Here is a 13,825-nt window from a genome sequence, read left to right on the forward strand (position 1 = left end):
ATATATTTATATCAATTATATTACATACCATACATATTCCATATTGTTCATTTTGTACTATCATTCATACGTGTATGATTAAACTATCTGGCTAGATAGTACTTTGTAATGACAATGAAGTTCAATCAAATCAAATGTGTGGCTATTCAAATACGTGAAATAAAAATGTACCAAGAGCTTAACATAAGTAGTCATTTTGTAAAAAACATTAGTGGATAGGAGTAAAATGAGTGGCTTTGAAAGTGTTTGTAACGGTCAACCTGCTGCTGGATAATGTGAGACCTCAAAATATCCTACACACTTTTTGGTTTTGTACAACCTTTACGGCTCGGCTGAGGTTCTCCAATGACACTTTAAATAAAAGAAAGGATTGAAAAGGCACAACAACAGTTCAAAGCTTTGTTTATTCTTTAGAAAACAGCATTTCTCAAGTTAAGGCCACAATACCCTTGCAAGAGATTATTACATTAGCTTTCACTACAATATTGCATGCATTTACCTTTGGAACGAGCAAAGTGCAAAAAGCACCAAAGAGGGGGGGGGGGGGGGTGCAAAAGAAAGTGCTCGTTTCTTCCACTTGTGCAGAGGGACAGAGATGTAATGTGCTCTATGATGGTAACAAATCTAAAGTCTCCTATCATCCATATTTGCATGTCTCTTTTTTGAACTTGTATGATTGATATCGACACTATCACTGATACTTTACATTACAGTATGCACTTTTTATTAGTGTTTTGTGTCAATTCTGTATTTGAATGCAGGAAATATATGCTTAGTTGTTAAAGACACAATACAAAATCATTACAGACTATATTATCCTACTTTTGCTCTCAGGTCTTACAATCTTGTGGCATTTAAAAGACCTATTGTACAATACAAAATGCTTGCCATTCCACTTCTCCAATTGAATGCACTCTAAAAGAATCTACCTCAGAGATGTAGGGCATAGTTTCCAATAATAATAAGTTTCAGACTCCTTTAATCCAATGCCATGTTCTTTCCAGGTTGGCCTGAGATGTCCTGCTTGGCCCCACTAAAGGAAAACTAAAACGTAATAAATCCACTGTGTAGTCTATCTTTTAAATGGCTGCAGGTAACCGAGGACCGAAGAAACAAATCTAAATGTATTTGTTCATTTTCTAAAAAATTGTCTCATTATATGTTATGCAACCATTGCATGCAATTAAATTGAAGCAAAGCTCTGACCGAAGCGCGCAGTAGTTTTAAACTGGATTCATTGCTATTTAAAGTGATACATTTAGCACAACTTGTTGTCAAAGTAAAAAATAAGTTTTACATCAACAACGTTTTCTAATAGAGTTTAGAAATGATCATAATCAACTATCCTGGAACTAAACAGTTCAGATAAACCGTTTAGCTGCAGCCAGATCACTAAAGTGAGCGAAGCGTCATAGAGAAGTATCAGAGTTGTCTCACAGTGGAGCTGATAGCAAAGGCTACAAATGGCTACTAAAAGCATTTCATCTAGAATTCATCTGAGGCGCAAATATGAAACATGTTACGGATCTTTTACAACGTGCGGAAAAAATGTCACACTATTTATAGGTTTCTACTTATTGTTCTTATTACTGTTCAAAACATCCTGCTTGTTATTTTGTTCAATACTTGTCATGTTTGAGTGAAAAAGTATTTTTTGGAGTTTTGAGTTCACGGTCAAAGTTTCAATCAAATATTAAAAGCTATCTTTGGCTGACTGGTCGCTAGTTTTATTATATTGTGCAATAATTTCTCATCTTTGGAGCGGAAAAATGTCCAGAATACAAGTCCTTATATATAATTTTACGAGAAGAGTCTCGTGTATAATATCAAAATCTATAAAGTGTCACACCTTCCATCAAGGAATAAACAGCAAAGCAATTGAAACAAATGAGATCACATTCAACTTCCAAAATCTTCTGTGCTATATAGAAAGTGCGTATCCTGTTCTCCTTTCAAAGTAGAAATGCTAGTTTATATCAAATATAAAGCAAATCTACAAACAGAATGGAATGCTTTAAGGCCGCAAAGTAAAAAAATATAGCCACAAAGTGATATGTATAAATGTATAAGCTATAAAGCCAGCTTTGTTTTAATGGTAATAAGATATACTGCAGAAGCTTTCTTTGATAATTACCCTGACTTTTCCCATTTGAACAATAAACACCCAAGTACGTGTTTTATAAGTTTAAAGGTAAACATTGACATGTCTATTAAGACCAATTGTAAACTTGTAAAATAATGGCAGTGTCAATTTAAGACATGAAGTATCAATAAGAGGGATTGAGATGAGTTAACTCCCTGCCTCACCTTTACAGAAGTCTGGACTAACAGGCAGAGTAACGTGCATAATAACGATGCTGGTGGATTGGCATATTGTTTGTACCGTGTGCCAATGTGGTTGAACTGCATGTTTGTTCCGATGGGAGGCATGATAAGGCTTTAGTGCTGAATATGTGCTTGTGTTGTGTGCTGGGAGCATTGCATCGAGATTACAAAGGTCCCGAGGTCCTTTATCTGGATTTCTTATGGTCACCAGTGGCCGTACCTCTCGACTTGTTCAACACCACGGTGGCCTGGAAACGGAGAAGAAACGAAAAAGGGACATTTAATGTGACTGCAGACTGTGTCATGTGGGTTTTGCAACACTCGCTGACTTCTGTTTTTTTGTGTTCACTGAAGCCGCTCATTTGTCAGGAAGAGTGGATTCAATCAAAACACTGCTGGTTTTCATGCAAGTAAAAACTCTGTTGAAGTTGGATCCAGCTTAACTAAATAAAAATGGTTGCAATAGGTAAAGTAACAGAGAAAATCCATGTGCAATAGAATATGTGGGTGGGGTTTAGTTACTAGAGGGTTTTAAATTAATAATTTACATGGGATTGAATTGTTCAAACTGGGTGTGGCTTTTTAAAACTGTTATATTAAAACTGTAACTGTTACAGAGAAAACACACGTAACAAAAAACATTAACTAGATGTGGCTCACAGGCCTCCCTCACCTGCCACGTTAAATCAGGAGGAGGGTTAAATAAACAAATGAGACCTCAACCACATTCTGTTTTCACTGGTTTACCAACCAAAATCTAAACATCAACAAAGTTGATGATAAAATGGTCTTAAGAAACCACAAATAATCATCATCCAAACATTGCACACATAGTGCAGTTCTTGAGATAGCTTGTGTTCCTCACACAATCTTTTGCTCCCTCTAGTGGCATGAATGATGGGTTCATGCAGTGACATATAATTACATAACTAAAATCTCTGAAAGCCTTATAGACAGACACCAGCCACTTTATTCTCACCTGCTCCAGGACGACACCTGCAGCCTGGTCGATGGCTCCTCCCACATTCTGGTACCGACCAGAGTAGCGAATGAAGGCCCACGTCAGCATCGACATCATGACCACACCCAGAGTACAGTCACACACCACGGCGACGGTAGACAGGCCAACGAAGAGCAACACACCCGACACCACATAGAGGAGGCACACCAGGACAAACAGCACTGCAGGGGTCCGGAAGGCGTTGAAGAGGTTTTTTGCCTTTTAAAAAACAGAAGATTAGGAAATAATATCACTGCCTTAAACAGCAATGCATGTAATAATAATAATAATAATAATAATGACAATCAATTTAAGTGGTAAAACTAATTTTGTTTGACTAACTGATATTTATTCCAATGACAAAGGTTATCATGTTTATTAAGTAGTCTCTTACCTTGTTGTGCTTGCTGAGTGACTGCCACATTTCCTCCAGCTCTTTTTCCAGCTCTGCCTGGTAACGGTCACAAAACTCTTGTCCGCCCATCTTTTTGGTCTTGGAGAAGTTATGAAGAGCCTCTCGGAAGTTAAATTGATGCTTTTCCTCCAGAGAGTCGGGAGCCACATAGGGCAAGTCTCCCCCGCACACCTTAAGAGTGGAAAGAAAGAACGTTTATCGTCAGTTATATGTCCCACAATAATAAACAGAGGGAAGAAGTGTTACGGGCATCGCTTAAGTGAAACTCACCCTCTCCATGTTCTTGCTATACTGATCTTTGGCAGTTGCCACGGCTGCCAGATTATTGGCCTCTGCTGTAGCCTGGTGGAAAAAAAGTGGCACATGTGAATTGTGTTGGAGTAGAAAACAAAACAAAATGTTCATCTTAAAACGTATATACGTTAATCATGTACATACCATGAGCATCGTCTTTGGCTGTGGCAGATCTTCTCCCTGGTAGATCTTGATGTAAGCCTGGTAGGACAAACATTACAATATTAGACATAGAAAAAAAATTTGGTTTAGCAGGAAAACTCGGATGGAGAAGAAGTTACCTTGAAGAACTCGAGCAGGCCCCTGCAAGTGACTTTGTTTCCATTTATTTCTTTCTCACACAGGCGATCCGGATGCAGCAGTTTAGGGATCAGGCTCCTCAGCTCCTCTTTAAACTCCGGGGCAATAGCTAAGGTCAAAAATAAGTACCAAAAGTTAAGACTGCATTGAGTATTCTGCTAAACATGAACCGTAAACACATTAGAATAGTGTGGAAACGGGGCTCTTACCATGAAGCTGTCCCTCGAAAACTGGGCTGGTGGCAACCTTCAACCCAGGGTGAGGTAACAAGAAGCAGGAAATGTTGCTGAAGCAGGAATGGATGTGATCCCTCACTGTTTGTAGCTCCTCATGCTGGCTCTCATTGACCTTGAGACATCAATATTAAAAAAGCACAATCCCAAACTCAGTGTTAGGCAAAGATTAGACAAGTGGATTAATAACACACCTTTTCCGACTATATCTGGATTAAAACACAGATTTGCACTTCAGTGGCTCTTAAATAGCACTTACTTATGGTACTTTTGTAGTTCGACTATGTTGAGGAAATGTTACTTCCTGTATTCTTGTTGTTCTTAGTTTGTACTCTAGGTTGAAATGCACTTATTGTAAGTCGCTTTGGATAAAAGCGTCTGCTAAATGACATGTAATGTAATGTAATGTAATAATATTCTTCCAAATCAATGAGACAGAATTGGTACCTGTAACCGTTTATCCAGGAACTCATTGCCGCCTTTAAACCCGTAGGAATATTCATAGGGAAAGCTCCAGTCCCTGATTAGGAACATTAAGGACTGTAAGAGGAAAAATAAAGGTGTTAAATTAAAGAAAATATAGTTTTTTTTGTAAAAGGGAGGAGCAACAATCGGATAGATATCAAACATCAGCAACGAATGAGTCACATATTGTGTTCTCTCTCACCTGGAAGGGCTTCTGAAAGATCTCATCCATGGCAAGACGACCATACTCCGTGAACAGCTATGATTATACAAAGTTATTACTGAGAAGCAAAAATCTGGAGAGCACCTAATGTAAATGATAAGTGATATTACAAAAAAGACCCTTCTGTTAGAAGCAGAAAGGTTTATTATAAGAACTTTATATTTCATATCCTGTGTCTCAATCCTTTGTTCAAATGTTCCAACATGCAGAGGTTTTGCATCAAAATAAAGCTGCTGTGGTGCAGGAGGTGTAGCGGGTTGTTCACTAATCGTTTGATCCCCAGCTCCTCCGGTCCACATGTTCGTTTCCTTGGGAAAGAAACCGAACCCCAAAATGCTCCTTGGCTGCGCCATCGGTGTGTGAATGAGCATTAGAATAGATCCTGACTGGCAGGTTGGCACCTCGCATGGCATGAACAGAATGACGGTGTGCTTAAACGGTGAATCTTGACATGTAGATTAAAACGCCTTGAGAAGTCTGAAGACTAGAAAGGTGCTTTATCTAATCTGACTAATCATACTAATCTGATCAGATGCTAAATTTAGTAAACAGACCTGTAGCTGCTGCAGATCGTCCTCTTGCATGTTCTGTGACAGATTGTAGATCTACAAAAGAGAGAAAAATGAGCATACATTACATGAATAAAAATAAATGATAAAGTCATTGCCGGTCAGAGATCAGTCACCTGTATCGAGCTGGTCATGGTGCTGAGGGCAAAGATGGTGGCACAGTCCTTCACGGTGGACTGGTTATCGAAGGCTCCCTGCGTGTCCATCAACAATACTGCCACCTGCAATAAAATGCATATTGTAATTTCCCAGAACCCAAAGTGACATCTATAGATTGCTTGTTTTGTTAAACAACAAATAAAAATGCAATGAAGTATAATTTTCATTGACATAAATGAGATAAAACACTAGAATTTGCAGTCGTATGCCTTGAATGTGAACCAGTCAAGTTATGTTCACATCCATGTCTGTCCAAAATGTCATCATACCATAATGTATTAGACTTGTGTGACATTGTTAATAAATATAATATGAATCCTTGAGTTACGGAAAAAAATGTGTTTTGTGAGCTCACAGTGACCTTTGTTCACCAGAATATAATAATCAGTTCATGCCCGAGTCCAAATGGATGTTTGTGCAAAATCGGAAGAAATTCCCTTTCGGCATTTGAGGTATCGCGTTCACAAAATTCAACAGATGGACGGATGATATATGCAGAAATAGACTCCCCCCCCCCCCCCCCCAAGCACAACAAACATGCAAGTGAGACTAACAAATTAGAACGTGTAGCTTCAAAGACGGTGGGGGGGTGGGGGGGGGAGGAGAAGATCAATAAGGGGAAAATATAGGGGAGACTGTTGAACAAACAATGACCAAAGTAGTCATTTGACAACATTATCTAAATTCTAAATCCTATGTTTCTGGACAAACATATGGTACATAGATAAACAAATATATGTAAAGTACCTCTGTTCCATCGCTCTTTTGGATGAGGAACACTTCACTCCACAGCTGGATGCCTGTTGTCTCTGGTTCAGAACCACCTCTCCAAGAAAATCCAGTCAGCGGCTCGTCATCCTCACCCAGCCAGTTATCGTCCCCCTGCAGAAATACAAACACACTTTCTAGATCAGTTGGGGCAGGCTGGGCCTTCTACATGAAACTCTATGCAATGAAACCTTCTGTCTTATACAAAAAAAAATAAACATGCCTTGTCATGTAGTTCCAATTATTCTGAAGACTATAGCAACAGCTGAAAATATGTTAACCTGAGTTTTTAATTAAAACCCCAGCTGTTCAAAAACAGTACAAGTATAGTACTAGTAGATCTTAATCAGGTCAGAATTATCCACGACTACCCAGTTATCTATACTTTGAGAACTGTATTGGAGTTACCACAAACAATGTGATTGATAAACTAGCAGCAGCAGATGAAATGCAAGGCATTAGCTGCATCTACAAGGGATGTACAAAAACAACTAGGTTGATCTTCATGGACTCCACTCCTAACTATAGGGCATGACTACGATCTCAAACACTCCTGTTAAGTGAACTAGTTAGTTCACATGTTGCAGCAGGGTTGGGCATTAGTCAGTAGCATTAGCACTCATTAGTTAGCATGACAACGTTTCAACATCAACTGAGCCCTCTTTATGTGATGTGTACAGTCGACACATACGATGTCTGGTGAGGCACTAAAAGGTCCTGTCACATCGTACTACTCACCTTTCTGTACATGTAGCGGAGCATGAAATCAAGCAGGAAGCTCTTGCCCTTTCTTAAGGCTCCAGCCACCGACAGCACCACCACATTCTTGTCTCTGACCTCGGGGGCCAACAGGACCCGAGCCAAAGCCTCTGTGTCCAAAGCAAAGGAGTGTTCCTCCTTACACACTGTGACGATCTGGACTGGGCCTGGTTTGCTCGCCATCCTGAAGAGGTACTGGTCTCTGTGAACATTGTAGGCAAAAACAACAGGTTAGTACAGAAGCTATTCTAGAAAAGTAAAACAAATATCAATCTACAACGACCTTAAAGCAACGGAAAGCAGCAACTAATTACGTTAGGAAAGTGTGAATGGGGAATCTCTGACATTAATGAATGACTAACAATTATCAAAAAATAGATTTTCCAAGTAGTTATATGCCAGTTGACTGTCACTTTTAGTCTTCAAAAGAGAACTGTTAGATTTAAATGTAGATCTTCTCTGAAGAGTTTTAGTTATTCATATTTACCAAACATAATTAGTTGCTGGTTGTTTGCTTATTTTTCTGTATCTTAACTTATTAATCAAACTTTTAGAACTTATTTAGTCGTCTTGTGTTGGCTGGTCACATGCAAGTTTAAGACAGTTGTGGGACTGTTGTTACTTTTAAAGGAACACTTCCGAATGGAGTTATTGTCTGTCCCTGACCAGAAAGTATAAATACATTGATCACATGAAAACTAATGGAAAAATACCCAGTCGATGAATGAATAATGACAATAGTTATTAGTTGTAGGCCTAAAGAGTAAACTGCTGTGCAAATGACGTTCATCAATACAAAATGAGATTCGGATGATAATCCCTCCCAAAACGGTTGACTCATTAATACCACTCCGCCTGTGTCGACTGAACAATCAGACGTGCAGTGATCCTTCCGTCAGACACAACATGTTGCTCTGGGTGTCACGCTGCCTGGCCTCCAGCTAGTGCATTCACCATTTTAACCGAGGACTTCATTGTTGTTGATCCACTAAGGCAGGGTGGCGACATGCTTGTCAGTCAATCTGTGCTTATAACAGTATAAACTCGCTTTATCCTTTCTACACAAACCCAAATAGGTGTGGCACCCGGCGGCATTGTGCCTCGCAGTGTGTTGCAATGTTAAAATATGCTGCAGGTCTGAGAGTTAAACTCCCATATTGCAATCGGCCTTAACTTTGCTATGCGCAAGTCCCACATGAAACAAGTCAAACTCCGCAGTACTTTCTCTATAATTAACGTAATTGCAACTGCGACTTGGCGTAGACATCCGCGTTAGCTCCACTGGCACCAGGCTGACAAAGCCAAACAGATCTCAAATGTTAATGTTGGCGTGAAATCAGCTATCAAGATAAAGCACATACGTATTTACCGTCTATTTAAGTAGTTCCCGGTTGTAGTTAATAGTCTGTTTACACAAGTGAACTCAAACTAAACGGGACAAAGGTAACGCGTATCTGTTATTTGCGGTTAAAGGGAACGAGTGCGACAGCAACGAACGACGCAGCGATCATTTCTAATGTAAACACAATTATCAGGTTTCTTTCCAGTGAGTTGTTACCTTTGGCGTCTTCAAACAGCTTCAACACAATCGTGGCGAAACGACTGTAGCGTGACTTTTTTTCTACACTGGCTTGAAAATAACTGATAACTTTTTTCCACCACGAAACTCACACACGTCCGCATTCTTCCTGCACGACGTAGTCTGGGAAATGTAGTTTCAACTGTGGCTTCTTGCTTGCGCATCAACCTATCGACAAACTACACATCCCAGCATGCCGGCACTGTTTCAAAGCGTTGGGAAATGTAGTTTTTAATGTAAAGTTGACTCGTTAAACGAATACGGAACTACCCGGACAGGTAATGAAAAACAGAAGTTTGGTGTTTTGCGTATATTCAAATGAAATATTTATGTTGATAAAACACGTTGTAGCTTAGCAACCAGGTTCTGATTGACTACATTACCATTATGCATATTTATCAGTCGCTTAATAGTCGCGTGGTTCTAATTGATTCGCTCCATTCATTCATTGTAAACAATAACAACACAGGATAGATGATGAATTCATTCAGAAACATAAAAAAACTGCAGCGCAAACAAAAATAGACGTACATTAAAAACAAGCTAATTTTATTCACAATAACAGCACAACATATTCTATTTGTTAGATTAAAAGATTAACAATTTTTTCAAATACATGCAATTTACAAACATAAATGTAATGTAAAGTCATTTAAATGGCAGTGAGTTTATTTTGCATTTTACCTCAAAATTCCAATCAAACTATGCTTGATTGAAGACAATTTAGTTTAGCTGACAGGAAAATTAAAAGAACTTTAGTAACATAACATAATGTAGCCTACATCAACTCTCTCATACATTATCAGAAGAATGATAACAGGTAAAAATATATCAATTATAAATACAAATTGGTGTGACTAATTGAGTAGTGCTGTTCCACCTTTTGAGAGAAAGCTACTACTTATAAATTAAAGTACTTTGAAATCAGGTATTATACTCAACTACTTTTAAAAAGGCAGCATTTTCAGAACAGGCTATAATAACACTGTTAAGGACAATATATTCAGCCTAAGTTTGTTCTTAAGATTTTTTTTCTCATAAAGTAACCTCTAAAAAACCTTCTTATAAAGAAAATTTGGTCTCTTACTTTAACTTGAGAATAAGTACTTTTTCTTGAGTTGGAAGCAGTCCCTCCACCCTGAGAATAAAAGTAGTGAGTAAAAAAACACAAACTTACTGTAGGGAAGATCATTCTCAAATAATACTCTCCGCTCCCCCTTGTCTTTGTCCATGTTGTCATTGTATCATGGTAAATTCAGCTTTTGCATTGAAAGTGACTGAACACATATTAAGAAATCTGATTTATATTCTTGTTCGTCCATCAACAATTTTATCTATATTATTTACCTAACTACAAAAAGAGCTTAGGGCAGTGTCAACGTCTCAGGATGAAGCAGCCAACTTGCATCAACATCTCCTTTAAAACATAAATCCCTGTATATGTTTCTTTGTTGGAGTATTTGCTTACGGTGGATTGAAGCTTTCTATCAGTTGTGATTGTTAGATGGGATGTAACATTAATATACGCCGCCTGCCAGGTCCAGCAGTGACCCAGCAGCCTCCTGGGCCTCAGCATCGAGCTGAAAGATCTCCACAGTCTCTAGATCCAACTCTGTGTCACCCGGTAGCACCAAGTACTGGTACTGGTGAGACTGGTAATAGTGTAGCTCAATGTACCCGCTGTCTGACAGGGGGTCCTTTTCCATCTCCTCACTGACCTCCCCATGCTGGTATTCAACCGACTCCATCGTGACAAGCTCCTCGTGGTCTGGGGTCAAAGGGCACAGTGGGTTGTCAGAGAAAGTTGGATTGTCGATGGTCAGTATTTGGGAAGAGGGTGTGGAGAGGAGGAGGGCATGAGAGAGAGGATCTGCATGAGAGAAAAGAGTCAGAGAAACATTGATATTAATAACTTGTTTTCTTGCAGGTTGGTTGAACCACCACTTGTCAGACTCTTCCATGGCCATATGGGCCCATATACCGCTATAGCGCCCAGAAAATAAATGAGGGGACATAAAAGAGACTGAGCACTATTGCTGGGTTGCCAAGGTAATATAGGGGTGTTTCCATGACAACGGAACACAAACACAAGAACAACGTTGCATGCTGAGAAAGCTGCAGAGAATGAGAAAAGTTGCAGATAAAGTGTCACAGAGAGAAGTTACTCCATTGATAAAATATTGCAGACTAAAAGAAAATCATAAAGGGTCAAATGTGTAAGCACATGTGCTAATCAAGCACCCCGGGTCACCTCATCACTAACCTGACACTTCAATAGAGTCGCACACTGCAGGCACCACAAATTCAGCTCCCTCCAACCTGCACACAACAAGGGAAAATAGTTAGAAAAGTACATAAAATACACAAGACAAAATGGAATATTATTCAAAACCTACTTATCCACTCCAGGCAAAGTAGCTACAACTAACTGCTCTGGTTAGAAGGCGATAAATAGATTGTACTGAGTTAACTAAAAAAACAACACAGGAATGCTGACGAAAGTACCATTTTGTAGAGCTGACATAAATTATTCTTTTTCTTTTTCCAAATTTTTTGGGTGGAAGATGGCCATTGCAATTGGCAATAGCCAAAGGATAAGTCTTGAAATTGTGCGTTTTGTCCAACCAAATGGAAACCAAATATATTTTTCTATATTAAAAGAAGTAAATTCTCAAATTTGAGAAGCGAATTCTGGCACGTGAACATGATGTTTGCTCATACTGTGTGATCATACTCACAGTGCAGGCTTGTTTAACAGATTGATGTTGGTGCTGTGATAACTGTGGGTCTTCCTCAGCACCTCGAGGAGCGCCGGACGATACTCTGAACACACACACCACAGGGATCCCTTACCCACTGACTGGAAGAAAACACAAAAACACTTAAAACACTCAAAGTTCAAATGCCCAGAATTTAGTCTGAAGCCACACTGACAGGAGTCAAAGAAACACAAGTGGAGTACATACATGTACTTTCCCCTGTAGGGCAGTTTAGTTGCTGACTCGACTACAGAGCAGCACGTCTGCATTCAGTGTGTAGCTCAAGCACATTTCAGTGAAGTGGATGCTTAAATATCTGTCCTACATTTGAAGCACACACTATCAAGTGGCTCTTAGTGTGGTTGACACAAGCCATGTCCCCACCTGGCTCTTGTCCCTTTGAATACGGCGAAAGCTCTTGCTCAGGGATAGGTTGTGTCTGACGGAGTTCCTCCAGCCTCCAGAGGCTGTCCGGTAGAAGGGGAAATGATTCACAATCCAATCGTAGATGTCCTTCACTGGAAGCCTCCTGTCAGACGAGTCTTCTATTGCCATGAAAATAAGACTACTGAAGGAGTACGGTGGCTTGGACGAGGCAGGAGGAAGAGGACGGGCCGGTACAGAGGACTCTAGCTGAGGCAGTGGTGTCATTTTATGAAGGGACTTCAGCGGCAGCAGGTTGCCCCTCTGATGCAGCCAGTTGAGGCAGGTCAGGTCATCCTGGTCAGATACGTTCACCGGGCTGAGGCCCTGTATGTTTGATCCTTCGAGGCAGTAAGAGGCTGTGCAGTGTGAAAGAGGCGAGGAAGAATGAATTGACTCGGCAGTTGCTGGAGAAAGTGAGGTCGGGGACGAGGGAAACGAAATAGGTGAAAGTGGCAGTGAAACACGGCCGTCTGAGCAAGTCTGATGCGGCGAGGAGGAGAAAGGTAGGGACCCTTCAAAAGTGGGAGGACACGGTGACGAGGGCAGCAGTGTATGAGAGCGGTTCTCCATCTCGCTCCCTGGCGGCAACTTCCAGGGTCATTCAGCACACTGCTGCAGGAAATAACAGAAATAGATCAAATCAATCAAAACTACTGATGGAAGGAATTAATCATGTAAAGCAGGATTACAAGTTGACTTTTATAACTGTTGCACATGTTCATGGAATATAACCATAGCGTATTGATATCCATCCTTCACGGGTTATTCTATTACTTTATACATTTGTATTTTACTATATTTTGCACTTCTGATAACTAAATTGGATTTATTGTACCTGTAATCTGTGCAATTACAATACAATTTAATCCAATCTAATCTACTTTAGTCTAAAAGCAAAGAGCCATTGCACTATGGACAGTAGTCAAGTCCAGTCAGTTTTATCCATACAGCCTAAAATCACAAAGAACATTACAATCCGTTCAGCATATACATCTTTTGAGTGAACAAGACAATACAATCGAGAAATTGACAATTGTAAGTATTTGCATGGTCTTTACCCTTTGTAAAGGCATAGTAAACTACACTTTTGAAAAAACTGCTTTTCAAAAAATAATCAATAATTGAAACATACAAGGTGGTCCTTACTCACTTATTGACTAAAAGAGCTGATGGAAAATGCTGCAGTAAAGAAACCATATTTCGGTTAAATTTTAGCTTTCCGTTCCTCTCTGCTGAACATCTAAAAAACGAACAAAGTCCACGATGTGGGCACTCGTCCACTCCGAGCAGCTTTCCATCTCCCGTTGTTAAAGCACAGTGGACAGGTGCAGGTCTACTAAGTCTCTTTTGCTCGTATACATACTGAAGTTACGCTGAAATTGATTAAATGCGTTTAACAGACTAACAATGGGAGGAAAATCGAATTAATATTCGCCCTGAAAGTTGATTTTTTCATGTGATGCCACATGGCTCTACAAAGCAGTTCAGCAGGCAAATGGCGGAAGGATATAAAGTTTCATTTGTCCTCTCCCAGGTGTTGTTACCTTGTGC

At 39.7% G+C, this 13,825-nt stretch overlaps 2 protein-coding genes across 2 annotated transcripts; both read right to left on the reverse strand.

Annotated features, from left to right (window-relative positions):
• Positions 1-385: 385 nt before the first annotated feature.
• Positions 386-9,175, reverse strand: atl3 (atlastin 3). The gene is made up of 14 exons (XM_056439840.1): positions 9,069-9,175; positions 7,490-7,712; positions 6,731-6,865; positions 5,941-6,045; positions 5,810-5,860; positions 5,235-5,291; positions 5,015-5,107; positions 4,544-4,682; positions 4,316-4,443; positions 4,179-4,235; positions 4,011-4,082; positions 3,720-3,911; positions 3,305-3,544; positions 386-2,573 (listed from the first exon to the last, which is right to left on the reverse strand). Exons 2-14 carry the CDS (start codon positions 7,691-7,693, stop codon positions 2,511-2,513), a joined length of 1,536 nt encoding a protein of 511 aa, XP_056295815.1. The 5' UTR covers positions 7,694-7,712; positions 9,069-9,175; the 3' UTR covers positions 386-2,510.
• A 594-nt stretch (positions 9,176-9,769) lies between these two features.
• On the reverse strand, positions 9,770-12,844 carry si:ch211-145o7.3 (forkhead box protein N2). The gene is made up of 4 exons (XM_056439772.1): positions 12,233-12,844; positions 11,828-11,949; positions 11,353-11,408; positions 9,770-10,959 (listed from the first exon to the last, which is right to left on the reverse strand). The coding sequence occupies exons 1-4, from the start codon at positions 12,842-12,844 to the stop codon at positions 10,607-10,609; spliced, it is 1,143 nt and encodes a 380-aa protein (XP_056295747.1). The 3' UTR covers positions 9,770-10,606.
• Between the last annotated feature and the right edge of the window lie 981 nt (positions 12,845-13,825).

Source organism: Pseudoliparis swirei, chromosome 19 (assembly GCF_029220125.1).
Source record: "Pseudoliparis swirei isolate HS2019 ecotype Mariana Trench chromosome 19, NWPU_hadal_v1, whole genome shotgun sequence".
Lineage (NCBI taxonomy): Eukaryota > Metazoa > Chordata > Actinopteri > Perciformes > Liparidae > Pseudoliparis > Pseudoliparis swirei.

Excerpts from the sequence above, each read along its gene's own strand:
- atl3 (XM_056439840.1), bottom strand. The coding sequence starts at position 7,693 with ATGGCGAGCAAACCAGGCCCAGTCCAGATCGTCACAGTGTGTAAGGAG. Across the intron at positions 6,866-7,489 it reads TCCGCTACATGTACAGAAAG|GGGGACGATAACTGGCTGGG; the intron begins GTGAGTAGTACG and ends GTATTTCTGCAG. Across the intron at positions 3,545-3,719 it reads CACTCAGCAAGCACAACAAG|GCAAAAAACCTCTTCAACGC; the intron begins GTAAGAGACTAC and ends GTTTTTTAAAAG.
- si:ch211-145o7.3 (XM_056439772.1), bottom strand. The coding sequence starts at position 12,844 with ATGGAGAACCGCTCTCATACACTGCTGCCCTCGTCACCGTGTCCTCCC. Across the intron at positions 11,409-11,827 it reads CTGTTAAACAAGCCTGCACT|GTTGGAGGGAGCTGAATTTG; the intron begins GTGAGTATGATC and ends TGTTGTGTGCAG. Across the intron at positions 10,960-11,352 it reads CGACTCTATTGAAGTGTCAG|ATCCTCTCTCTCATGCCCTC; the intron begins GTTAGTGATGAG and ends TCTCTCATGCAG.